The sequence below is a fragment of the Trachypithecus francoisi genome, unplaced genomic scaffold, assembly GCF_009764315.1.
Source record: "Trachypithecus francoisi isolate TF-2019V2 unplaced genomic scaffold, Tfra_2.0 Lachesis_group11, whole genome shotgun sequence".
Taxonomy (NCBI): Eukaryota; Metazoa; Chordata; class Mammalia; order Primates; family Cercopithecidae; genus Trachypithecus; species Trachypithecus francoisi.
Window position 1 is genome coordinate 82,382,771 of NW_022681456.1, and position 27,446 is coordinate 82,410,216.

At 46.1% G+C, this 27,446-nt stretch overlaps 1 protein-coding gene and 1 long non-coding RNA gene across 2 annotated transcripts in view; one reads left to right on the forward strand and one right to left on the reverse strand.

The window, feature by feature from the left end:
* The window catches only part of ACVR1B (activin A receptor type 1B), a 46,412-nt gene extending 39,077 nt beyond the window's left edge, over positions 1 to 7,335 (reverse strand). The window contains exon 1 of the mRNA XM_033222015.1: positions 7,127 to 7,335. Within this exon, the coding sequence (XP_033077906.1) occupies positions 7,127 to 7,217 (91 nt within the window). The 5' untranslated portion in view covers positions 7,218 to 7,335. The remainder of the gene's footprint in view (positions 1 to 7,126) is intronic.
* A 112-nt stretch (positions 7,336 to 7,447) lies between these two features.
* Positions 7,448 to 26,997, forward strand: LOC117090104. The gene is made up of 3 exons (XR_004439897.1): positions 7,448 to 7,852; positions 10,072 to 10,183; positions 26,069 to 26,997. It is a non-coding gene; the product is annotated as an uncharacterized LOC117090104 (long non-coding RNA).
* The last annotated feature ends 449 nt before the right edge of the window (positions 26,998 to 27,446 follow it).

Genomic DNA, 27,446 nt, shown 5'->3' on the forward strand with positions numbered 1-27,446 from the left:
CCCACTTCCCATGTGGAAAAATTATTTTCCACGAAACCAGTCCCTGATGTCAAAAAGGTTGGGGACCACCACGCTAGATCACCATGGTAGGTACTCAACATGCATATGTTTAGTTTGCAGTCTGGAAATGGGACTTCTAACTATATGTATTAAAATTAAAACTCTGGTTCAGTGAAATTCTACAATTTTATTTCTACCACTTTTGTATACAGTTCTAACAAAATACGGTTAATGCAAATGTATGTGTAACCCCAATATCAACATTTATGGTGCCTTCCTGCTCACTGACAGCCACGCACAGAATAGTGAAACATTTGAAACACCCACCACATGCATTCCCAACTGAGGTCAAACAGGGCAACCCTGCCTTCTTGTTTCAGCTGGCATACTGTAAACAAGTTATCCTTTCCACAGCATATTTAGTGTCATGCTTTTCATTGATGATTTTGCTGTATAAAATGGTCCCCCACAAGTAGTGCTGAGGTGCTGTCTAGTGTTCTTAGGCGCAAGAAGAGAGTGATATGCCTCATGGAGAAAATACATGTTAGAGACGCTTGGTTCAGGCATGAGTTAATAGTGCTATTGTCAGTAAAGTTCAATGTTAATGAACCAACAATATGTATTAAATAAGATGTCTTTAAACAGAAATAAAGCCAGGCAGGGTATCTCACATCGGTAATCCCAGCCCTTTGGGAGGCCAAGGCAGGAGGATCATTTGAGCCCAGGAATTTGAGACCAGCCTGGGCAACGAGTGAGACCCTATCTCTACAAAAAATTTAAAAATTGGCCGGGTATGGTGGCATGTGCGTGTGATCCTAGCCACTTGGGAGGCTGACATAGGAGGACTGCTTGAGCCCAGGAGTTCCAGGCTGCAGTGAACTATGATGCATTTTTTTTTTTTTTTTTTGAGATGGAGTCTCACTCTGTCACCCACGCTGGAGTGTAGTGGCGCAGTCTCTGCTCACTGCAACCTCTGCCTACCGGGTTCAAGCAATTTTCCTGCCTCAGCCTCCTGAGTAGCTGGGATTACAGGCACATACCACCACGCCTGGCTAATTTTTTTTTTTTTTTTTTTGTTGAGACGGAGTCTCGCTCTGTCGCCCAGGCTGGAGTGCAGTGGCCAGATCTCAGCTCACTGCAAGCTCCGCCTCCCGGGTTTACGCCATTCTCCTGCCTCAGCCTCCCGAGTAGCTGGGACTACAGGCGCCCGCCACCTCGCCCGGCTAGTTTTTTTTTTTTAGTAGAGACGGGGTTTCACCGTGTTAGCCAGGATGGTCTCGATCTCCTGACCTCGTGATCCGCCCGTCTTGGCCTCCCAAAGTGCTGGGATTACAGGCTTGAGCCACCGCGCCCGGCCATGCCTGGCTAATTTTTGTATTGTTTTGTTTTTGTTTTTTGAGACTCACTCTGTCGCCCGGGCTGGAGTGCAGTGGCCAGATCTCAGCTCACTGCAAGCTCCGCCTCCCGGGTTCCCACCATTCTCCTGCCTCAGCCTCCCAAGTAACTGGGATTACAGGTGCCCGCCACCTTGCCCGGCTAGTTTTTGTATTTTTTAGTAGAGACGGGGTTTCACTGTGTTAGCCAGGATGGTCTCGATCTCCTGACCTCGTGATCCGCCCGTCTTGGCCTCCCAAAGTGCTGGGATTACAGGCTTGAGCCACCGCGCCTGGCCAATTTTTGTATTTTTAATAGAGACGGGGTTTCACCATGTTAGTCAGGCTGGTGACCTCATGATCCACCTGCCTTGGCCTCCCAAAGTGTTGGCATTACAGGCGTGAGCCACTGTGCCCGACCTGTGATGCACTGTTTTACTATACAGCCTGGGTGACAGAGCAGGACACTGTCTCAAAAAAATTAAAATTAAAAATAAACAGAAACACATAAAATAGGCCAGGTTCAGTGGCTCATACCTGCATTCTCAGCAGGCGAGGCCCAGGTGAGTGGACTGCTTGAGCCCAGGAGTTCAAGACCAGCCTGGGCAACATGTTGAAACCCTGTCTCTACCAAAAAGTAAATAAATACACAAATTAGCTAGGTGAGGTGGTGTACACTTGAGGTCCCAGCTACTCAGGAGGCTGAGGTGGGAGGATTGCTTGAGCCCAGGAGGCAGAAACTGCAGTAAGTGAGATCATATCACTGCACTCTAACGTGGGCAACAGAGAGAGAACCTGTCTCAAAAAAAAAAAAAAAAAAAAAAAGAAACACATAAAATAAGGTTATGTATTGACAGGTTGAAAAAGTGACCAGAGGCTTGCAGGAACCTAACCCTGTATATCCCCTAGGAGCAATGGTTGAAGATTTGGTAATTCAGTTCTACAATTCAACTTTATAGAACTACCACGAGTAACAAGACTGTATTAGCCCCATTTTACAGATAAAACAATGAAGCTGAGAGAGAGGTGAAATGGAAGCTCCAGGCACACTATGGCACAGCATCCTGTTTTATTTTCTTCACAGCACTCATGGACTGATTGAGTCTACTTATTTATTTTCAGTCTAAGCCATTGCAATTGTAAGTTCCATAGTAGCAGAGATTTAGGGTCTTTTGTTCATCTTGTTGTTATTTAAATCCCCATGGCAAAACCTGTTCCAGGCACATACCCAACCCAATGAATAAAGAAATCTCCTATATGTTAACTGCGTAAATATTAGGGGTGATGTGATGGTTTAAAGGGAAAGGCAGTTACTTTCATTATGCTAAATTCAAAATATTTAGGGAGACAAATGCAGGCTTAAGATTGGGTGGAGACTAAAGAAAACCAAAAAATCCAGAGTTGCCTAAAGTGGCACTGTCTCTGAACCCTAGAGAGCAGATAAAGATTGCCTGGGATGGAAACTTCACAGCTAAACCAAACTCTGGCAACTCTACAGAGTAAAGGAAAGAAAGACACTCTCTGAAATCATCATATTTTTGCTTAGCACACCATTTCTCCATAACAGAGGAGAGAGAACAGACATGGACAGAAATGGTGCCTCTGAAGCCAAAGCTCGAGTTAAACCATGCATGAGAGTGAAAAACTGAGAACAGAAACTCAGAGCAGGTATCTGAACCTGGTAATGAGACAGTGCCTGCAGAGTTAAAGAAATGCAAGTTGGACTTAAAAGGTTCCCGCATTCCCAGTCCAGGTGGAACTGATGGGCTGTAGCTGCCTGCAGTATGTCCAGCATCAGAAGTACTGGTGAGAAAGGACTCTAGAATTTCCTTTTTATGAATACAGAGAGGAAAACGAGATTAAGACCCTCTTACACCAACTCCTACAACAGCAGCTAACACAAGAACTGAAGACAAAGAGGCGAGATCCCAGAATTAATGTTCACTGCTACTCTGAGCAAAAATTGAACAGTAAACAACAAAGATTTCAAAATTATAAAGAGCCACGTCAGTATTCTGTATTTAACCTTCAAAAATGAAGATCACCTAAAGCACCACGAACTGAGAATTCCATTCCACCTCAACACCCTGTACTCCTCAGTTATTATGAGAACAGACTGCAACCCAATTCAACTCATGTTCCAAAATGCAACAAGCAGCTTCAACAGGACATGCTGGAAGAAGCAGCACGTCTCATCGTTTACTGATTCATATTTTGGTAGCAAGGTTACAATTAGCTCACCGGTGGAGAATAAACCTATTTATAACACAGCAGTCCACCTGAAAGACATAATCATCTAAAAAGATTCTTAGAGGAAAATAAAGTGCAGGTTCTTCCTGTACTGATTGCAGATTTCCAAGGTCCTTTTGGATAAAGTCCTCAGTCTAACCTTCCTGTGTTCACAGTCACCATTCTGGCCACTTCTCAGCCTCCATGTTCTTATGTAACATTTACATAGTGCCATAAACATACCCAGAGTTGCGTAAGAATTAAAACGTTGCCAAACCAATAAAGCCTAAAGCAGGTCACTCCCTCCAGACTGTCTTTGATTAGCACAGGTATGCTGCCTAGTCGACGATGTAAGAGCCTGCCAGAGACAGAAATTAACTTGAGGAAATCTGAAAGGGGTCTACAAAAAAGCACAAAAAGAAATTAACCACACTGTGACATGCTGTACGTCTATCAATCACAGAGTATGTTTTTCTGCTCCATAAGATAAAAAAGTAACCCAGCATTGCTTATTCACTGAAGTCAGAAACGGTGTCTAAAAATACCTCCCCACCAACTGGCTATCAGTAAGTCAGACTCACAAATGTCCCAATAAGAGTGACACAAAATATTTCCTTATTTTACAGAGGGAAAACTGAGCCAGTCACAGAAAGGTTAAGTTACTTGTTCAAGGACAACTTGTAAGAGAGCTAAGTTCTAGGGCTGAAAACCAGCCTCCTCCCTCCATCTGGCTTTAACCTTTAACCAGAGTAGCCATTTTAATATGTTTTATCACATCTGTTCCAGGAGCTGTTTAAACAAAACTAATCAGAGGTCCTCTACAAGACTGCACTTCCACTGTACTTAAAATCCATGTCCACTCAACAAAATTACAAGGGTTAGCTTGAAATTAGATTTTTAGTCCGCTCACAAAATTTCAAAATGTTCCTATGAGAATGTCAAATATGTCTCTTGTTGCTTTTGTCTTAAGAAATGAATGTCATGTTCTCCTGCTACTAACTCAATTTTACATTTTTAAATGTGAAAATTCCAAAGCCAGGCCTTAAAACATGTACACCTATCAAACGGATGCTATTTCTAACTGAAACTCATTCTCCTTATCACTGGCCTTTTACTAAGTCCTAGTTAATTCATTAACAGAAATGCCTATCCCTTACTGCCCTCACATCATGTCCAAGTATCAGGCATCTTCAGGCATCAGAGCTGCCTGGCTCTGTCACTCCTCCAGCCCACGTAGGGGAGCACTATATAGGAAATGCAGGGGAGGGGAAAAAAATCAACTTCTTGTTATCCCACAGCCTCTATTTTCCCAGAACTGACGTTTTACTTTAAGCCTTTTGCAGCAGTGGTCTCCATAGCATGCACTACTGGCAACTAGACGTGTCCCGGAAAAAACTGTAGTGTCTGGCCAAGAAGTTTAAAGGCCCTGGAGAATGTTTGCTGGACACACAACCTAATTTCCAATTTACCAAAAAAAAAGAAACGAACTCCATATTTTACCCACCCACCTTAACCCCCACAAACATCCATTTTAGGAAGATTACAAAAAAATGAACTCTGCCCCAATCAGAACCAATTGGATTATCAAACATTCTTAACCAGGCTCACAACCAGAAAAACCCCACAAACACCATATCAAATCAGCAGGGAAATGACTGTTAAAAATCCTGGATATATTAGGGGCAGGATAAAAATTCCTATATGAGGAATTTAAAGATTTATACATACACAAATAACATGACAAACCTAGAGGTTCAATCTCCCCTTTTTTTTTTTTTTTTTACTACCCAGTAGAGAACATTATGTTACACATTCCAAAAAACAGTCCTTAATAAGGCCCGATGAACATCCTTATTCATGCAAATCATTATCTCACCACAAATGTCAAGCTCGGTTCATACACCTTCACCATGTTTCTCAAACCCCTCAGCCACAGAGCAGTGAGGCCGAAGAACACACACGAGGTGCTTAGCAGAAGCATCAGCCCGTGAACAAAGACCCCGTTGCACAGGCTCCACCACTGGGAACAAATATCAAAGCCGGAGATAATGAACTTGTTTTTGAGACTCCAAAGTGGCATGGTGTCTTTTCTTGACTGTCTGGTTTATTAAAGACGACTGAACCCACCTGAGAATCATTATTTTTAGGGGAGAAGAGAGCCACAGAACACACTTGATCTCCCATTGCTGGAAGGTTAGGGGCTGCTGAGAAGTCAAAGCAGCAGGCTTTGTACATTGGGAGCGAATACAATCCTGATCATCTCTCCCAGATCCATCTGTGGGTCAATAATCGCTTCAATATAACTGCCAAATATAACCTTCATCTACTACCTCAAGGCCAAAACACATTCGTCAGGACTCTCTTAAATGAAATATTTTAGGGTTTCATCTGCTTTTCTCAGCCCCCAAAGCCTCAAAAACAACACAGCCAGCGGAGTGTCCCGCAAAAAGGTACCCGCTTCTACAGAGGGGAGAGTGGGGGTGGTATAAGGCGAGGCGCAGACTGTGGGGATCGGAAGGTAAGGGGTGTGTGAGGGTGGGCGGGCTGGGAAGAGGCATCGGGTAGGAAGGTAAATAAGTACTGACCAAGGGCCGGGGATACAGTCCGGTGGTGGGATCTTTAAATAATCTTGGGGGGTTGGAGACACGTTCTAAGATTTCACCTGAAAGGCATCCACAAAGTGATTAACTGAATGGGCCCCCTGGAGTAGGGTGGGGGAAGCGAGGAGGAAAGCAAATACACCTAGATTCAGATCAACCCTTGGGGAACTCGGTTCCATAGGGTTAGGGATTCCAAAGCTAGGCTCCAAAAAGGTTTAGGGGCCTGTTCGTCCCACTTCCTCCAAATAGCCTCCACGGGGCATGTGTGCCGGAGGGCGGAGGGGAGGATTGCCCCACTGAACTCAGGGGATTGAGTGAAGGGGAAATGTGACTCCCTTTCCCAGAACATTAGGGAGGCAGGGGAGGGAGGGGAAGAAACACGCCAAGTGCAGGACCTGAAGGAAAGGTTAGAGACCCCTTCCCCTGCAGTCTTGAGGTGCGCGGGCTCTCAACATCAGGATCCCTCGGAGAGGCTAGGACCCCACCGCCCGAACCCCACAATCTTGGCGGGAGAAAGACGCCCCCCAGGAGCATCTGAAGGGAGGGAAGAAAGCCCCCCGCCCCTGGACACGGTGAAGGACAGAAACCATGGACCTCCAAATCTTGAGGCTGGAGGCTCAGGCTCCCTTCTATGGAACATGAGGGCGCTGGGAGCGCGACCCCCGAGAGCTGCCCGAATCCAGTTCCGCCTGGAACAGGGCTCAGGTCCCAAGGGGCCCGGCGTGAGCTCCGCCGCCGAAGGGCAGCCGCGCCTCCGAGGTCTGGGAAGCTGACTGGGGGTCACCCCGACTCCTCCGCGCCCCCCACCCGGCCATATTGTGCGCGTGGGGAGGGGGCGCGCTGTAGCCCAGCGGCCGCGGCTCGAGGCCTCGCCCTCGCCCAGCCCTCTCCATCCCGGCCCCCGCCCCCCGCCCCAGGACTCACCCTGGATCCCCCGGGGCCCGGACCCGCCGCTGCCGGCGAGCAGGAGGACAACAAGGGGGAAGAAGGAGGAGGCTCCGGCCGACTCCGCCATAGTAACCGCCGCCGCCGCCGCCGCCGCCGCAGCCCAGCAGCGCCCAGCGCGCGCGCGCGCCCCCGGCGCCTCCCCTCCTCCCGCTGCCCGGCTCCCGCCTCCCTCTCCTCCGCCCGGCGCCGGCACGTGCACTCCCGGCGGAGCCGGCGCCGCGGCCGCCGCGCGCGCCCCCGAAGGGCGGGGCCGGGGCGCGCGCGGGCGCCCGCCTTAAAGGGGAGTGTCCCTGTTAAAGGGGTGGGCGGGGCTCACGCCTCGGCCAACCTCGCGGATCGGTGCTGAGACCGGCGCGGAGGAGGCCCGAGCCGAACGTGCAGTCTCCTCCCTCTCCTGCACCCCACGCAACGCAGAATTATCTTATCAGAGTCGATCCCCCGCCCCCGTCGAATATTCTACGAATCCCGTGCGTGTTCCAGTTCCTCCATCCCTGCGCCTAGCTTCAAGCCCCCAGCGCGTCCCCTGGGATCATCGCCGCGGTCTCCTAACTGGTTTCCCTGCTTGGTCTTGCCCCCTGCCATCCTCTGGACGCGGCAGCCTGTGTGATGGAATTGCGGCATGCTCCTTTTCAGAACATAGCAAAGCTCTTTACTGATGACAGTATGGGTAAGGGTGCCGTGTCAGGCACTCTGATTGGGCGGGTAGGTAGAACCCTTTTGGTAAACAATTGTCATTATGCATCAAATGCCTTAGAATATTCATATCCATTTACCCAGTATGATCCCCTGTCTTCAAGAAATAATAAGAGGACAGATGTTTATTAAAAATGTTAACTTGTATATTTATTATTGTAAAAAGGTGGGAACTAAGTAGACAATCATAGAAAATGTTAAATTATGGCCCATCCATATGATGAAACATTATTTAGTAATTTAAAATCCTGTCTACAAAAACTTATGACATGAGAAAATGCTTACAAGATAATGTTAAATTAAAATAAAATGCAAAACTGTTCACAGTATTATTCAAATTGTATTGATAATATGTATTTATAGGAAAAAAAGACTGGAAGTATATTTACCCAATAGTAACAGTAGTTATTGCCATATTTTTTTTACTTTTTATTTTACCATTTCAATAATTTTTAAATATTTTTCAAATAAATGTTACTTTCAAATCTAGAAAAAAATGCTTAAGAAAGTAAACAAATCACTCCATATGTTTCTGAAAAGAGGTCAGTTTCTTTAGCTTGAGAAAGAACTTGATATAATGGAAAGGGCAGAATTTTTGCAGTCAGGTAATTCTGGATCTGAATTCTGCTTCTTACTAACTAACTGAAAACTTGGGCAAGGTTTGAACCTCTTTAAGCACAATTTCACCATCTGAGATCTAGGGGTGGTAAGGACAGCCAAGAGGTAGGGGGAACAGTTTATTAAATGGAATTCTCACCTTCTAAGTTTCGCCAACCTGAAGAACTCCCATTATCATATCTGGAAAAAATAAAGCTGAAAACACACTTGCCAGACACAGTGTACACACAATCACATAAAGTCATGGGGAGGCATTGTCTACAAGTTGGTCAGTGTAGCTGAAAGAGTAAATAACTTATTCTCCTCTCCCTCATCTGCCACAAATAGGCACACCCCACCTAGTCCATCTACGTGGTTTCCAATCCATGCTCTATCCACCCAGCTGTGGTGCACACAGTGCTAGGTTACTGTGTTAGTTTCCTACTACCAAACTGGGTAGCTTAAAATAACAAATGTATTCTCTCACTGTTCTGGAGGCTAGAAATCTGAAACCATGGTGTTGGCAGGGCCATGTGCTCTCTGAATGCTCTAGGGAAGAATCCTTCCTTGCCTCTTCTAGCTTCTGGTGATTCCCAGGATCCTTGGTGATGTTTGGTTTGCGGAAGCATAACCCCATGTCTTCGCATGGTTATCTTCCCTCTATGTCTACATCTCAGTCCACATTTCTCTCTTCTTATAAGGATACCAGTCGCTGGATTAGGGCCCACCCTAATCCAGTATGAGTGCAAATGATCTTAATTGGTTACATCTGCTAAGATCCTCCTTCCAAGTAAGATTACATTCACAGGTTCCTGGTAGATACGAATTTTGGGTGGACACTATTCAAGCCAGTACAGTCACCAACCCCTGCAGTTAGGAAGGGAAAGTCAGCTCCTCAGGAGCACATCTCTGAAGCCAAGGGGGAAGGAGTGTCTTTCCTTATTCTTTGCTAAGTGCTGCCACTGTGGCTGTGAGGCCAGGGGTCCCAGGGGGGACCTGTGGTTGCTTCACTCCTAGACAATAAAGTCAGCCACACAGCTAAATATACAGATCAGGGAACCAGAATGCTGTCTCTACAGACAAAATGCCGCCTCTGTCAGCTCCATCAACTCACTTGATAGCATTGGACTTTGGGCAAGATACTTTACCTCACTAAACCTCAATTTACTCATCTTGTGAAATGCAGCTAATAATAGTTCTATGTCATAGAGATGTTGTTAGTATTGATAAAATATGGTAGAGCGTTTAGCATAATCTCTGACACATAGGAAGTGATCTAAAAAGAATAGCTATCATCATCATTATGAGTTGACCTTCACTGCAATCCTAGGAAGTGGTTGAGGCATGTCAGAGTGTGCCCTGATGAAGCAACTGAGACTTAGAGAAGGTAAGCGATTTACCCAGGCTCACATACAATCCATCATTAAAGCCACGGCCTACTGGTCCTGTGCTTTCTTCAACACCATAGCATCTCCTGCTTTTCTAAGGACTAGTCTTCAGGACCCAGCTGAAGGTGGGAAATGAGGTGGAGCGGGGGAGGGGTGAATAATATGCCTCACACCCCATTTGTGAGAGTTTGGGGCATCTCCAAACTAGAGCTTTCCTAGGTGATGTGTCTACCTTCCTTTTAGGTCCTGCGCTACATAGAGACTGCCTAATTCCTACCTGTGCCCTTCACTCCTTCCCACAGCCTGGCCCAAGGATGCTTCCTCCTAGCTCTCCTCACCATCCCTGAAGGCCTCAGTAAGTGTCCATTTTTATAAGCCTTCTTTTTTTTTCTCTCTTTTTTAAAATTTCTTTTCTTTTTTTTTTTTTTTTTTTTTGAGATGGAGTCTCACTGGGTCACCCTGGCAGGAGTATAGCGGCATGATCTCAGCTCACTGCAACCTCCGCCTCCTGGGCTCAAGCAGTTCTTCTGCCTCAGCCTCCCAAGTAGCTGGGACTACAGGCACTTGCCACCATGCCTGGCTAATTTTTGTATTTTTAATAGAGACAGGGTTTCACCGCATTGGCCAGGCTGGTCTCGAACTCCTGATCTCGTGATCCGCCTACCTCGGCCTCTCAAAATGTTGGGATTACAGGCATGAGTCACCATGCCCGGCCTTGTAAACCTTCTTAATCTTAGGGCTGGATCCACATCATAGTCTATGAACTGCTTTTCCCCTCTGCTCTCTTTGTCATGAGAGTCCCTAGAGCTAGCAGGAGCCACTTCTCTAGGAGAAAGTCTTACACCTTAGTCCCACTGACTAGAGTGACAAGTCAGTGTGACAGCTGCCACATTGGTCACAACGCACAGAAACACCACTACCTAGGCGATCATTTGCCTTGCTGAGCAGCAGGGTCATTCATTCCAAGAAGGCAATAGCTCATCTTCACTCATCCATACCACAAGCACTTACTGAGCACCTACAGTATACCAGTCACAACATATGGACGTGGATAAGTCATAGTCCTTGCCTTCATGGAACTTAAAATCTAATAGAGAAAAGCATGAGAAAAAGAGCAGCAACAGGTTATCTCTGCGAGGACACAAGCCTGTAAAGAGCCAATGGAGGCCACTCAGGGGACACGAATGATTCAGCTGTGAGGGGACAGGCTGAGGAGTTGGGAAAGGTTTCACAAAGAGACAGGCTACACTGATTCTTGGAAGATCAAAGAGTCCTCCCCAGATAGGCCTGTGTCGGGAGGGCAGGAGATGGCAGGAGACTGTTTTGCCTGGCGTTTAGAACTGTGAGCAGCCTAGCGGCACACCCAGGAAGACGCAGGTTGAAGATGGTAGAGAGTGGAAAGGTAATGTTGGTGAGCTAGGCAGACGTGGAAGTCTACTTGGAAATGGAGCACACTGGATCGGGAGTCTAATAAGAGACCCTCTTCAGTACACTTGAACCTCTAAGTGTAAATTGATAATGTTTGTGTTTTAGGAAAGGCTAAACTGATCATATTTGTAAACTGATCATATTGTGTTTTAGGAAGATCACTTTGCTGAACCAAGTGAATTTGAACTTTTTATAGAGGCTGGTTGGAGGAGGACAAGAATGGTTGTAAGGAAACCAAAGAGGAGGCAAAGCCCATAGCCCGGGCAAGATAGGAGGTGGACCCGACCCCAGGCAGCCACAATGTGAAGGTGGAAAAGAGAAACAGATTCAAGAGTTCAAAGAGGTAGAAATGACAAGATTGATTAGATACGGGAAATGAGGAAAGGGGATGGCCCCATATGACTCCAGGATAATCTTAGGTGACTAGCTGCCTGGCAGTTTCATTCAGCAGACTAGAATGGGCAGGTTTGGGGAAAAAAAAATGAGTTCCTTGGCTGGGCACGGTGACTCGCACCTGTAACCCCAGCGCTTTGGGAGGCCAAGGCAGGTGGATCATCTGAGGTCAGGAGTTCAAGACCAGCCTGGCCAACATGGCGAAACCCCTAAAAATACAAAAATTAGCTGGGCATGGTCGTGGGCACCTATAATCCCAGCTACTCGGGAGGCTGAGGCGGGAGAATCACTTGAACTCAGGAGGCAGAGGTTGTAGTGAGCCGAGATTGCACCACTGCACTCCAGCCTAGGCAACAAAGACTCCGTCTCCAAAAAATTAAAAAATGTAAAAAATGAGTTCCTTGTCAGGCATACTGAGCTTGAAGGTACCTGGAGCCACAGAGATGTGGATTTGGAAGTTAGCAGCATATCATAGTTATTCAGACAGCTCAAGGGAGCAAGAGAATCTGGAAATACAGCAATACCAGGAAAAAGGAAGACAGAAGGAATAGTGATGGAAGTAGGAAGAGAACCTGGGAAAAATAGAATAATAGAAACCAAGGCAAGAGAAGCTTTCAAGAGGTCCATAGTTTGTAATGTTGAGAAGAGGTCAAGTAAGATGAGGAACAAGTCTCTTAGGGTTTTGGTAACTTCTGATTGGTGACGTTTGCCTGAGCAGGCTCAGTGGAGGATGGGGTGAAGGCCTAACTTCAGGAGGCTACAAGTGGGGGTGAAGGCTTAGAAACACTGAGTATCATCTATTATTTCAAATAACTTGGCTATGATGGGAGGGGGAAATTTGGATTTCCTTTGGAATGGTAAACCAGGTTCCTTGAGCAAATCTTCTGCTGAAAACAACTCAAAATGCTCAGTAAACTAGCAAGAAAGTGAATACTCAAGTGAAAAACTAAAAATCAAAGAGGAAAGCTGATCACCAAAGCTGGCTTTTCTGTTCAGAGCCTTTGCATACGGGTGAGCTTGAACTTTGGTTTTCACAGGCAAGCAGGATATAGGGGACAGGAGACGGAGCTCAAGCTCATCCAAAGTGGGGTGTCTAATAACAGATCCTGTGCACAAGGCTGTGACCCACAAAGGGTAATACACTTCATCTAAGGAAGTACTAGAAATAATTCACTCCTCAGACTGGGCACGGTGGCTCACACCTGTAATCTCAGCACTGTAGGAGGCCAAGGCAGGTGGATCACCTGAGGTCAGGAGTTCGACACCAGCCTGGCCAACATGATGAAACCCCGTCTCTACTAAAAAAAAAAAAAATACAAAAATTGGCCAGGCGTGGTGGCGTGTGGCTGTAGTCCCAGCTGCTGGGGAAACTGAGGCAGGAGACTCACTTGAACGTGGGAGGTGGAAGTTGCAGTGAGCCAAAATCGCACCATTGCACTCCAGCCTGGGCAACAAGAGCAAAACTCTATCTCAAAAAAAAAAGAAAAGAAAAAAGAAAAAGAAAAAGAAATAATTCACTCCTCCAGGAGACTGCAAGGAAAACTGTCTGACTTAAACCTTGGCTCTTGAGATCGCACCACTGCACTCCAGCCTGGGCGACAGAGTGAGACTCTGTCTCAAAAGAAAACAAAAAACAAAACCTTGGCTCTGAGTGAGAATGGGAGAAAATATCCCCTGAGAATTCATAACGGCAAGCTGGCCTTCATGCTATGATTTTATTCAAAATTCACCCAATCTAGGCCGTCTGAAAAACTACACACTATTTAGATTCAAGTGGTCTGAGGCCCGTTGTACTTCCTGGTAGTACATGGAAGAAATAAGAGCAAATCATCTGTAGAGGAACCCAAATTCAATTCAGGCTACAGGGAATTCTCACAGACCAAATTTTAAGAAAAATAATCTACATAGACAAAAGTCCAAAATAGGCCCAAGAGAAAAATAACAGTCAACTTAAAATTGTATACTCAAAGAAATGGCTTTAAAGATCAAGGGCTAAATAAAAAATATCTGTTATGTATGAATTCATGCATACTTTACTAACAGGTATTCACTAATAGAAGAGAAACAGAGTGTATAACTTATAGGTTAAGAGAGTAAAGAAATAGAATTATACAAAATAATCCAAAAGGAACTGATAAAGGAAATAAAAAGGACAATATAGGTTGAGCATTCCTAATCCAAAAATCCACAATCCAAAATGCTCCAAAATCTGAAACCTTCTGAGCACTGACATGATGCTCAAAGGAAATGCTCATTGTAGCATTTCAGATTTTTTATTTTTGGATTATGAATGCTTAACAGGTGAGTACCATGCAAATATTTCAAAATCTTAAAAACTCTGAAATCCAAACACTCTGGTCTCAAGACAAGTGATACTGAATCTATGGTAAAGTGGGATAAATAGAAAGAAGAAAATAAGATGGTAAAAATAAACCCAAATATATCTGTGATTACAATAAATGTAAATGGACTAAATAATCCAATTTAAAAATAAAGATTTCCAGGCTGGACGAGAGAAAAAGAAAAGGGGATTTCAGAAGGATACACAAGGTAAAGGGAGTGTTTACTCCCTTTTGTTGCTTTAGTAAGAACAGAAAGACTGCAGCTTAGACTGCAATAAAAGAGCCAAGAAGAGCTGAAAGATACAGGAAGAAGAAGTAGTAAGTAATCGAGCCAGTACCCAGGGTAGATGAGAAGCACAGGATAAAGATCCAGAGGTACAGTGATTAGCCTTGGCCTGGAGGAGATTGCTAGAGCTGAAGGAATGAGGTAAACCAAGAGAAAGTTTATAGGCGTGAAGGGTCATCCTGATGTTCTCAGTCAGGCCCTCTGTTTTGGTACAGTATGCTAAGGGGGCATGGTGGCATATGATGGTAGATGTGCTTGAGGAAGGTGGTAAGGATTTGTAAAAAGCCACTGTGGAGAATGGGTGTGGTGTCCAGGAACATAGAAAAGCAGAAAGGGATTGTCAGAGTGGTACTGGGGCCCAGGCAGGATTACAGAACATAAAGTTGAGGTCATAACAAGTCTCTACCATTTCCTTGGGAAATGCTTAGCAGTCCAGGCTGGGAGCAGAAGAGGGGCCATTTGGAGGTTGAAGGTGTAGGGGTGGGGCCATAGCAGCTGGTGAAGGGACAAATGAGCCAGGGTGGTGAGGGAAGCAGAGGGAGGGCAGGTTAGGCAATGGAAAGAACTTGGATGGGATATGCCTGGTGGCTGAGGATGAGGGCTAATTAGAGGGATTGCTCTGGGCCCGAGAAGCCCAGAGGCCAGAGTCAATGTTAGGGTCTTGCTGTGGTCAGCACCCATGAGATGGTGCGGGGCTGTGATGTACTTGGAGAAAACCCTCCCAGGCTTTAAGGTATTGCTCACTTTCTACTCCAGAGGCAACTGCATGATTTTTAGAAGCAAGCCTTCTTTTGTTCTTTTAACCCTCACACTGACCTCATTCTCCCCCTACCCCATCCATCCCCCAGTGCCTCCTTGGAAATAGGCCCTGTGCCCTCAGCCTTGATGATTAATACATCAGTTTCTATCTATCTGGAATGCCCAGTGGCCAAACAGGATTGCTCTCCTGATCATTTTCCTTTTGTTGTGGACCTCACAGCTTTTGCCTATCTGGCCGGTCCCCTCCTGTGATGCTACAGTCCAGAACCTTACACAACACATCTCTGGGACTACTGGTGCTGTAACCTCCCTGCCTCCTGGTCACCCTCCTTCCAGTCTACAAGGCACCCTGCGACATAACTGTATTCTAAGAAAGCCTCCTTCATTTTGTCTGTCATCTGCCTTCTTCAGAATCCACAGGCTCCCTATGGCCAAGCCAAAAGCATGGCTTTCTAAACTAAGAGGGGATCTGAGAAATGATTCAGCTGGACTCCCTTGTTTCACAGATGAAGAATCTGACACTCAGAAAAGATACATGACTTGCCCAGGACGGAGCCAAAACTGTAATGAGGCCTCTACGTGATGAGAACTTACTATCCATCCTAACTCTCCTGCACATCACAATACATGCACAGACTGCATGTGCATGGTTAACTTCTCTGACCTTTGGGTTCCTCATCTGTATAACATGGGAATAATAATCTTTAATTTGGGGAAAATGTTGTGAGGGTAGAATGAAACTGTCGTTTATCAATTGCTAAAGGCTGTAGAGAACATTGACTCCTGAGAACTTGACACAGATTATTTACTCAATCTTCACAGCAACCACATGAGAGTAGTATTATTCACCCCCATAGTAGAGACAAGGAACTGAGGCATAGAGGGATTAAGTAATTTGCCCAAGGTCACCTGGCTCACCCTCGTCCTGACAGCTCCTCTTTTGCCCTGGCTTCCCCCATCCACCCCTTCACACACACACACTACACAACCAAGTGCCTCATGTAGTTTTCCTCCTATCTGGATCACCAGAGTCTGTCGCTGTCACCTGCTACACCCACTTCTCCTAGGGGAGTTTGCATGGTCTGCCCTCTGGCCATAGGTGATCGCACCAGGGCTGGGCATTGAACCAAGGGAAAGCAAGAAATAAACTGGTTGAGCCATGCAAGTCCTTTCTCATGAGCATTTGAACTAAGGAGTTATGAAAACCGAGTTACTTAGGTTGTGGCGGGCAATGGAGACTAGCTGGACGCTACCGTGGGCCAGGGTGAGCCAGGAGAGGAGAGTGGAGCAGAGGCCCAGGGAAAGGAGAGACCAGAGACCCCTGGTGTTTACCCCAGGTGTGCTGGGAATGTGTCCATGCACACACACCCTCTGGCCTCGCCCACTCTAACAGAGTCCCCAACATACAACCAGCCCAGCATCTTCTCAGATCCCATGAGATCTGACTGTATTTTCCACTGCTGAGTTCTCTGAGATTCCCATCTATCTTCCCAGGAAATCCTGTTTTCGCTTCCACTGGTTTGAGCATGTTTGTCCTCATAGCCTGTGAGCCCTGGCTACAACATCAGCTCAAGTAATTCGACCAGCTCAGGGCCTGACTCCTCTGGGATGCCTTCTGCCTACCTCTCTGTGTTCGTCTCATCTTCCCCAGAGAAATCCCAAACCCTACCACAGCGGCGGTCACTTCCCTTTCGTTCTCAACATCCAGCACGTGCTTGTGGATTGGCCACATCTTCTAACTTTGCAGTGCCCGTTTCCAATTTTGCCCTTTGAAATTGTACTGTCCTTATGGTTACCACTTAATGTTCTAGCAAATCCATGTATCCATCCATCATCCATTTATTCTTGGAACATGTATTTAGTGTCTGTGTCAGGCAGTGGGCTAGGCCCTGGGAATGATGAGGATAAAGTTCTTAGTTTTTGGCCCTTAGGAGTTCACAGTCCAGGAGGGAAATCCAGCTTCCCCTTGCCAAACTGGTCACACCAACATAGCCTTTGCTTTCATGATCCCAGCTACACATAAACACATACTCCAGACATGACTATTAGCCCTGTCACGTTGTCACACACACCCAAAAACAGGCTCTATCTTGTTTTCTCCTCCCTGTTCCCCTTCTTCACACTGAGTGCCACCCCTGTTTCCTGCCTGGTCTCTCACTGCTCTCAGCTCTGAAAGATGCCCTGAAGTCCTCGCTCCACCCTCTACTCTCCCTCCTTTTTGATCCTCATTCTGTGGTATGGGAATTGACACTATAGTCTAAATGTGTGTGTGCGTGTGCATGCATGTGTGTGTGTGTGTGTGTGCGTGCGCGGGCCTTTATGCTATTTTAAGACCCCAGCACTTTGCAAAAACCTGATGGAGAATCCTGCCAAAGCCCAAGGGTGGGGGAGGGGAGGCTGGGCAATCTGAGCCTGGGGCAGACTGGGCGTCTGGGGAGCCAGGTTAGCAGCTGCCAGCTGCAAAGCCTGGGCTCAAACCACCACCGTCGACTGCTGGTTTCCTGGCCCGCGCCAGCCCAGCCTGACCCAATCCGTCCACCTTCTCTTTGCCATGCCCAAGTCCTCATTCCTCTCCATGGTTTGCTTAGGAGTTTGCACACCAGGCATCATGTAAAATTGTTGTGTTTCTGGAAACACATACACACACAGAGAAGCCTTGAAATTCTTCTTGGAACAGGTCCAGGGATTTATTTATGAAATTCCCAGGGGGTGAGAGAGACAGAAGTCTGGACTTTGCAGACTGAGTGGTGTGCCGTCATCTTATCAACATAACCACCAGCTCTAGTGTGCACTTACTAAATGCCCACTGCGTGCCTGGGCCAGGTGGAGGGGGCTTGTGGGGAGCGCAGGTGCTCAGTACTGCAGGCAGCAGGGATGTCTCCTCTCCCCAGAGTAAAACCAGACACGGTATTGACATATTTTGGGCATGGTCCCCAACTCTGACCTCCCTGCTCTCTCTCCCAGCAGCCCCATCTCCTCACTTCCTTGCTCTCCTTCTCTCTGAGTCTGCAGCCTCTCTCTCTCTTACCCACCCCACGTTGGAGTCCATGCTGTCCTGTGGATGGATGTGTGGGTCTTCCAAAGAAGGGTTTCAAGGGTAACATCTACACCAGGGAGAAACTGTAGTGTGCTCAGTATGCTACTCCAATTCTTTGCAGTCTGGCATGGAGAAGAAATGGGGTTTATGTGCAGGCGTGGCAGGGTCTGCGGAGGCTGGAGAAAGCTGGGGTGTCCAAGCCTCTTAAGATAATTTCCATTTCCTCCCCCCAAGGACTTTAGGTGGATGCTTCACTGGAAACTAGATGGTCCCCAGTCTGGTCAGACTGATGATGTTGGGGATAGAACCTTTGCTCTGCTTCCAGGAATCAAATGTGTAGAGCTTTCTGCAGCAAGACAGGTCAACAGGTCTCTTCCCCTTAGCTAACCCACCATCTCCAGGAGAACCTGGCAGGACTTGAGGCTTCTGTTGCCTCTCTTTAATTCAGTAGGGGTGGGAAGGGGTGGATCTGAATGTCTTTAGTTTCCCATGTACATCCTGCCTTTGAGGGGAAGTCATATGATCAATATCTGTGGAATGACTGATCTTATGCAAATGTGATTTTAGAGGTAAGCTCCCAGTGGAAAATATGGACTAGTCTATCAGAGATAAGATAGAAAGACATAGACAGAGGGCCACTGCACTTACCACAGGAAATGGGGGACTTTTAAAAATCAAAGGTGGCTGGGCGCAGTGGCTCACATCTGTAATCCGAACACTTTGGGAGGCCGAGGTGGGCAGATCACTTGAGGTCAGGGGTTTGAGACCAGCCTGGACAACATGGTGAAACCCCGTCTGTACTAAAAATACAAAAATTAGCTGGACATGGTGGCGGGCACCTGTAATCCCAGCTACTTGGGAGGCTGAGGCAGGAGAATCACTTGAACGTCAGGAGGCAGAGGTGGCAGTGAGCCGAGATCGCTCCACTGCACTCCAGCCTAGGCGACAGAGCAAGACTCCGTCTCAAAAAAAAAGAAAAAAAAAAATCAAAGGCCACCGTCTAGAAAATAATCAAGTCAGGGGAAAGGTAATGCAATACATTAAGTAAAAAATTAACACTGGAGCCTGAGCAACATAGTGAGATCCTGACCCTACCAAAAAACATTGAAAACTTAGCCAGGCATGGTGCTGTGTGCCTGTAGTCCCAGCTACTCGGGAGGCTGAGGCAGGAGGATCACTTGAGCCAAGGAATTTGAGGCTGTAGTGAGCTGTGATCACGTCACTGTACTCCAGCCTGGGTGACAGAGCGGGATTCTCTCAAAAAAAAAATAAATAAATAAATAAATAAAACACTGGAAGAACAATAGGAAGAGTCCTCCAGGCTCTGAAGTTTAGGCTCCCACTTGGTTTAGAAATAAAAAACCCAAAACATCCCAGGGGTCTCAGAGACTTCAGGAATTCTCTCACTTCCTTGGGAAGCCCCAGCCTGGTTACACAGAATGAGTTGGGGTGGGGAGATACGCCTTCCATGCCTTCCGGCAGCCTCTCCCAGGTGAGGCAATCAGGTGTGGGCAGGCTCACCAGCCTGGGAAGCCTGTTGTGAGTAGGCGGGCCCATTCCTGGCTGAGAGGAGGGCAGCGTCTGCCTGCCAGGGCCTGTGTTCACGCCCATGCGTGCATGCATGTGTGTGTGCATGTGTGAGTGTGTATGTGTTGGGAGAGGGTTGGCACGGCACTGAGGACACAGAAATGTACCCCACTCATATCTCTAAAGCTAGCCTACGCTACGTGACCCTTTTCCCAGGCTTATGGGAGGATAGGAAGGCTCAGATCTATTTCCTAGCATCTTAGTAGCAACCATGGGCTTTGGGTTCAGACACATCTGAGTTCAAATCCCAGCTCTATTACTTGCTAGCTGTGTGATTTGGGACATATTGCTTAACCTCTCTGACAGATGGGTTCCTCATGGGAATAATAATCTTTAATCTTGGAAAAATGTTGTGAGGATAGAATGAAACTGTCATTTATCAATTGCTGGAGGCTGTAGAGATGAGAGTTGATTTCCAAGGGGTCCATATGCAGGCACTGACGTCAGACTACCAGGTTTGAACCTCACCATACCTCTGTCACCTCACCTGTAAAACAGGGATAACAGCTATGGTGCCTACTTCATTGCCATGAGGATCAAATAAGTCAATACATACACAGCACATTTAATAGTATCTGGCTATTGTAAGTGCTCAAAAAGTGTCAGCTCCTAGCACAGAGCTGGTGCTCACTCCTCTCTCTGGTTCGTGTCCCAGGACCCAGCCCCACTGCAGAGCCCCTGTTCCAGCCTGCCTGGCCTGTGGCTTCTGGCCAGTTTTTTCTTACAGTAAAATCTGGTTTTTCCTCAAGCTGGTCCTTCCCAGGCATGCTGTTGTCATGGGAACCTACAGAGGCCGCCTGGGTTTAGGGGAGAAAGGGGTTGTGGATTAAAGCCAAAGAATCCTGCCACTGCTATTGCAGCCACTGCAATAGTGGGATAGCCACCATTCTAGCCCTCCAGAATAGAGCCAGATGGTGGGGGGCCAGAAGGGGATTTTATCTGGAGGCTCACTCCTGCCTTGGCCTCATCTGCTGTTGAGTGGGTCCCTAATCATTTAGCACCGGCTGAGTGGGTAAGACCCTATGATTCAACACTGTCCGCCACCATTCCTCTAGCTCCTTTGCAAAAATGGAGCCGGTACTGAGCACTATTGTTTCCTTATAGGGCTAAACAGAATCATGGCTTAGAATAGAGCTTTAGAATTGATTTACTGCTCCTCTTCACCTTCAAGACAAATGTGCATCTCCAGAGCAGAGACAATTCGCTTCATTAACAGATGGGGACACTGAGGTCTCAGGTACCCAAGTAACCACCTGAGTCATTTAGCTGGTGAAATGTGGAACCAAGACCTGGAACCCAAGTGTTTGGATCTTTGTCATTACCCCCAAATGCCTGGGATCTCCACCTCAAAAAAAAAAAAAAAAATGACCTATCCACAGAGATGTACATTGCAGCATGATTTATGATAGAAAAAACCAGAAATCACATCTATGTAGGGGATAGCTTAATAAATTAGATAATATACTATTAAATATTATACAGTCATTAAAATGATTGCAAAGTCTGTGTAGAGATATTAAAATGTTTATACGTCAAGTAAAAAATACTAGACACAAAATGGAATGTGCACCATGATTATAAGTATGCAAAGTATGTATGCAATAAAAATATCTGCTTCAATTTGATGGGGTGAGATTATGTGTAATTTTTTCCTCTTTTCAAAGTTACCAAAATATAATAATTTGCCTTTTCAAGTAAAACAAAACAAAACAAAAATCTCATGGGATGATATGGGATGATAAGCACTGGCCCCTGTTTCTGGAACTATTGTAAAGAAATGGGTGCAGAGAGTTCCAACATCCCTCCCTCAGTCCTTGCCTCATTCATGCATTGAGTACATATTAAGACTAATATTTTTATTGAAATCTACTGTATGTGTACGTACATGTGTATGTGTATGTGAAATTTCTAATTTTCACAATAATTGTTTCACAAAATAGGTAAATTAGGACTTTGTTGGTTTCATGTAATAAAAATCCATGCTAGCTATTTTAAGGGTTTTTTTTTTTTTTTGATACAGGGTCTTACTCTGTCACCCATGCTGGATGCGAGTGCAGTGGTGCGATCTTGGCTCGCTGCAACCTCTGCCTTCTGGGCTCCCACCTCAGTTCCAGAATATCTGGAACTATAAGCATGCTCTACCATACCCTCCTAATTGTTTTTATTTTTATTTTAGTATTATTATTATTTGAGATGGAGTATCACTCTGTCACCCAGGCTGGAGTGTAGTGGCACCATCTGGGCTCACTGCAACCTCTGTCTCCCAGGTTCAAGAGATTCTCCTGTCTCAGCCTCCTGAGTAGCTGGGCTTACAGGCGCCCACCACCACACCTGGCTAATTTTTGTATTTTTAGTAGAGATGGGGTTTCACCATGTTGGTCAGGCTGGTCTCTAACTCCTGACCTCGTGATCCACCCGCCTGAACCTCCCAAAGTGCTGGGATTATAGGCATCAGCCACTGCACCTGGCTACTTTTTTGTATTTTTTGTAGAGACAGGGTTTCCCATGTTGCCCAGCCTGGTCTTGAACTGCTGGGCTCAAGTGATTAGTCAGCCTCTGAACTCCCAAAGTGCTGGGATTACAGGAGTGAGCCACCACGCCTGGCCTTAAGGAGATTTTTTTTTTTTTTTTGGTTTAAGGGTGCGAGTTTCTCACAGGCTCAGTGCAGCTGGCCTCAGTCGGTCAGTGAAACCAGGACATTAAATGTACAAGACCCTTTCTCTGTTTCCACCCTCTCTTCCTCTCTGGGCCTTTGCTTTCTTTGTGCATTGGCTTCCATGTACTCTTATGCAGACCAGCTTTTTCTGCTTTCCAGCCACACGGGAACTTATGGCTACTGATATAGAGCCATTGGGTCTACAGACAGTCTAGCTGTATGAGAAAAGAGTCCAGTGTGACTCTCTCTGGGTTCCAATTCCTAACTGGGAATGTAGCAGCTGATGGTGCCAACCTCTGGCCCAATCATCTGTGGGGAGTGGGCTGCATCCTTTTGGACTAATATGGCAGCCAGGAACCACCATGGTCTCTGTGTGCATAGGGAAGAAGGGTCAGTTCCCAGAAAAAGCAGGTGAGAGTGGGTGGGTGGAGATGGGTCAGATAATTGAAAAGAGAAATCAACATATGGAGACATGGTGAATATTATGATGCCTCTGTCTGCAGATGAGGACTCAGAGGCTCAGAGAGGTTGGCTGACATCCTTAAGTTTTTACAGCTTGAAAAGAACAGAGCTGGAATTCAAACCCATGCCTGCCTCTCTCCACAGTCCACTCCATCACACCATCCACACATGTGCTGATAAATGCAAGTTGGCCAGGCTAAGAATGTCCAAGAGGGGATAGTATGTGTAGAGGCCTGATGGCAAAAAGAAACTGTGGGTCTAAGGAACTGAAAGGGACATGAAGAGAGAAGAGGACTATGCAGGGAGATGTGGCCAGAGCTGTAGGCCAGGTCAGATCGAGCAATAAGGGCCTATTAAAAGGGAGTTTGCACTTTAACCTGAAGGCAGTGACACTCAGCAGAGAGCATTACGGAATAACAATTTGCATTTTATTTTATTTTATTTTATTTATTTTGGAGACAGAATCTCACTCTGTTGTCCAGGCTGGAGTGCAGTGGCACGATCTTGTCTCACTTCAACCTCTGCCTCCCTGGTTTAAGCAATTCTCATGCCTTAGCCTCCTGAGTAGCTGGGACCTCAGGCATGCGCCACCATGCCCATCTAATTTTTTGTGTTTTAGTAGAGATGGGGTTTCACCATGTTGCTCAGGCTGGTCTCAAACTCCTGAGCTCAGGCAATCCACCTGCCTCAGGCTCCCAAAATTCTGGGATTACAGGCATGAGCCACCACGCCTGGCCAACAATGTGTATTTTAGAGGAACTTCTCCAGCTACAGTGTGAAAGACGGACTGGAGGGGTCAGGATGGATGCAGGAAACCAGGAGGAGGTCCCCCCACCCTAGGTGAGAATGATGGCAGCTAGGACCAGGGTAGGGATGAAGAGAGGTGGACAGAGTTAAGATATAACAGAAGGTAGGATGGACAAGACTTTGTGTTCATTGATTGACTGGGGATGGGGCCTTTGGTGATAAGAGAGAAGGAAGCCCTAACAAATCTCGTGTGTTTATTGGCTAGTTATACAAGTCTCGGAATATTGAGGACAGAAGAGGTTTAGGGAGTTCTGTGAGTTTGAGAGGCCTGGGAGCCATCCAAGGAGCCATCCAGAAGGAGCTGGGCCTTGAGGTCTGGAGCTCAGGAGGGAGGCATGAGCTGCAGACACAGATCTCAAAGTGATCAATGAGCACTAAAGGTAAGGCATGATGTGCTCACCCAGGAGATGTAAGCAGAGGGAGCAGAGGACCTGGGCGCTAGGAACACCAGCATTTAAAGGAGAAGCAAAGAGAAACCTACAAAGAAATCTGAGGAATCCTGCAGAGAGGTAGGAGGGAGATGAGCTGAGTAGGGTAGGAAAACCAAGAGGCAGAGTGGTCACTGGAATAAGGAATGACTGGGAGGGTCCACTGGATTTAGCAACAAGACCAGTGGTGACCTCCAAATGATCCGTTTCCATGGCAAAGTCAGGGGGCGTGGGCTAAGGAGTGAGTGGGAGATGAGAAGCTGGATTTTCCAATAAATGTGAGCAAGAAGGGGAGGAGAAGGGAGTCCAGAGTGGCTGGAGGAGTGTGGGCTTGAGGGTTTCTCTTGGCAGCCAATTGATGCCTTGTGGGAAGGACCTGATGGAGAAGAGTAAGTTGAGAATTCATTCAGAAGAGTGAAAGGTCATTAAGAGTGAAGAAACTGAGGCTGGGCATGGTGGCTCACGCCTGTAATCCCAGCACTTTGGGAGGCCAACGTGGGTGGATCACCTGAGGTCAGAAGTTCAAGACTAGCCTGACCAACATGGAGAAACCCTAGCTCTACTAAAAATACAAAATTAGCCAGGTGTGGTGGCACATGCCTGTAATCCCAGCTACTTGGGAGGCTGAGGTAGGAGAATTGCTTGAACCCTGGGGGCGGAGGTTGCAGTGAGCTGAGATTGCACCATTGCACTCTAGCCTGGGCAATAAGAGCGAAACTCCATCTCAAAAAAAAAAGAGTGAGGAACCTGAAACGGGGGCTGGAAAGGTAGGGGGCTGGAAAGGTAGAAGGAGGAAGCAATAGAGACGCAGATGAGTTCATAAGTTTAGTGTCTGCCATTGAGGGCATCTTAGGGCTTCTCTTCTCTTTTCTTTTTTTCTTTTCTGATGGAGTCTTGCTCTGTCACCCAGGCTGGAGTGCAATGGCACGATCTCAGCTCACTGCAGCCTCCACCTCCCGGGTTCAAGCGATTCTCATGCCTCAGCCTCCCAAGTAGCTAGGATTACAGGCACCCGCCGCCACACCTGGCTAATTTTTCTATTTTTAGTAGAGACAGGGTTTCACAATGTTGTCCAGGCTGGTCTTGAACTCCTGGCCTCAGATGACCCGCCTGCCTCGGCCTCCTAAAGTGCTGGGATTACAGGTGTGAGCTACCGCGCCCAGCCTAGGGCTTCCATTTTCTTCATGAAGAAGCAAAGTCAGCATGGAGAGTTTCAGTTGTTGGAGAAGTATAGAATGTTTGAAAGAGACTTACTGGAGGATCTGAGAGCCACAAAGAGGGTTGAGACTCTCTGATTCTCCAATAAGTCTCTTTTTAGAGGAGTGATTGTGATAAATCTGTTTTTGTGGTTTTACCTCAATACTATGGGGATTAGATTCTCAAATTCACACCTGAAATACCATAAAAGTGCAAATCTGGAAGAATTGTGGAAATACCAGTTTGAATAATGAATATTGATCAAAAAAATAAAAGAAGAAGAAAGAGAAGTAATATTATTCATTTCAGGTACATACAGTAACACAAAATATTACCTAGTGGTTGGGAAAGAATCATTTGTAATTAGCATAGAAATTGTTTGCAATGTAAATGAGTGTTTCTGAAGTACTTGACTATGCTTAAAAACAGTACTTTAGTATTTTAAGAATTCCCCTTGTGGGGTGAAACCACTTTATATCTATTTTAAGACCTTGTTAAGTCTGCTTAAATGTAGTTAATTTTTTTTTCTGGAAAAGATACTGGCTACATCAGAAAACAGTTTCTGGCAAAGGTAAGATTGTGCAACTGCACACTGCATAAGCGCTTTCCAAAGGCCATTTCCACCAGAGAGCAGATCTGATTGCCGGAGATTGTTACTAAGGGAACAGCGGGGCATGAATATAAATTTCATTTCTCTAAAGACCTAACTAAAGTATTGATCCAAAGGGAGCAGCCAGTGAATACAGGATGAAGAGCCTTTTTCTAATTGAAATAAATAAATATAAACATAGAAATATACATATATGTCATCACAGGTTTTCACCTTTTCACCTTGCCTTGCAAATCTCTCCTATTAAGCTGCAGCCCAGATGAGGAGGCCAGGGAGGTAAGAGAGCCAGGAGCTGGGGAGCAAACCAAGAGGTGTTGACACCAAGCTGGTCTGCAGCTCTGCAGAACTGAAACTGCGAACACTATCGGCAAGGATAGCGTACTATCATCAGCATTATTTTTATTATTGAACAACAATTCTGGCCAGGCCTCTTGCCCAACATGATCACAGTCCTCACAACCACCTTACATATTATCCCCATTCTGAATAGGAGGAAACTGAGTCCCTGGAGGTTCTGTTATGTTTCATGCCCAGGATCTCGGGCTCTGCAGTTGTTAATTTTTTTTTTTTTTTTCTCCCTCTATGGTCTTTAGGTTATTCGCGGGGTAACATGTTATCATCCTTATCCTGTGCAAAGTAGCAAGGCCTCTCTTAGATTTTATTTTCCAGCTCCTTCTCCAATCCCCCTTTCCATCTCCATCTATCTTGTTCCCCTCATCCCCAGGCACTCTAGTGAGCTTGCTCCATGTCCTAAAATGTATGCATATCCTTGCTAAGGATATAATGTTGTTTTGAATATGTATGCATCCTAAACTTATATAAAAGGCATTGTGTTATAACCCTCATTCTCTTTATTTGCCAATCAATTCCATATTTTTAAGGTCTATCTATGTTGCTGCATATATGTCTGGTTAATTGCTTCCAATGGATGACATCGTATTCTGAACATTTTGCTTCTCTGTTCCCCTGGGAATGGACACGAAGGTTGGTTCCAGTTCCCTGCTACCACAAGCAACAGTGTGTTGAACTTCCTCATGTGTCTCTATTTGTGGACTTGTATGAGAATTTCTAGGAGATATATGGTTGACCCTTGAACAAGGTGAGGTTTGGGGTGCTGATCTCCCATGAGATAAAAAATCTGTGTATGACTTTTGACTCCCCCACAATTTAACTAATAATAGTCTATTGTTGGCTGGAAATCTTACTGATAACAAACAGTCAATTAACACATATGTATGTTATATGCATTATGTACTGTATTCTTAAAGTAAACTGGAGAAAAGAAAATGTTAAGAAAATCATAAGGAAGAGAATATATATATGTGTGTGTGTGTATATATGTGTATATATATATATATATTTTTGAGATGGAGTCTCGCTCTGTCACCCAGGCTGGAGTGCAGTGGCACAATCTCGGCTAATTGCAACCTCCACTTCCCTGGTTCAAGCAATTCCCCTGCCTCAGCTTCCTGAGTAGCCAGGATTACAGGCACATGCCACCACGCCTGGCTAATTTTTTTTGTATTTTTAGTAGAGACGGGTTTTCACCATGTTGGCCAGACTGGTCTTGAACTCCTGACCTCAGGCAATCCACCCACCTCGGCCTCCCAAAGCACTGGGATTACA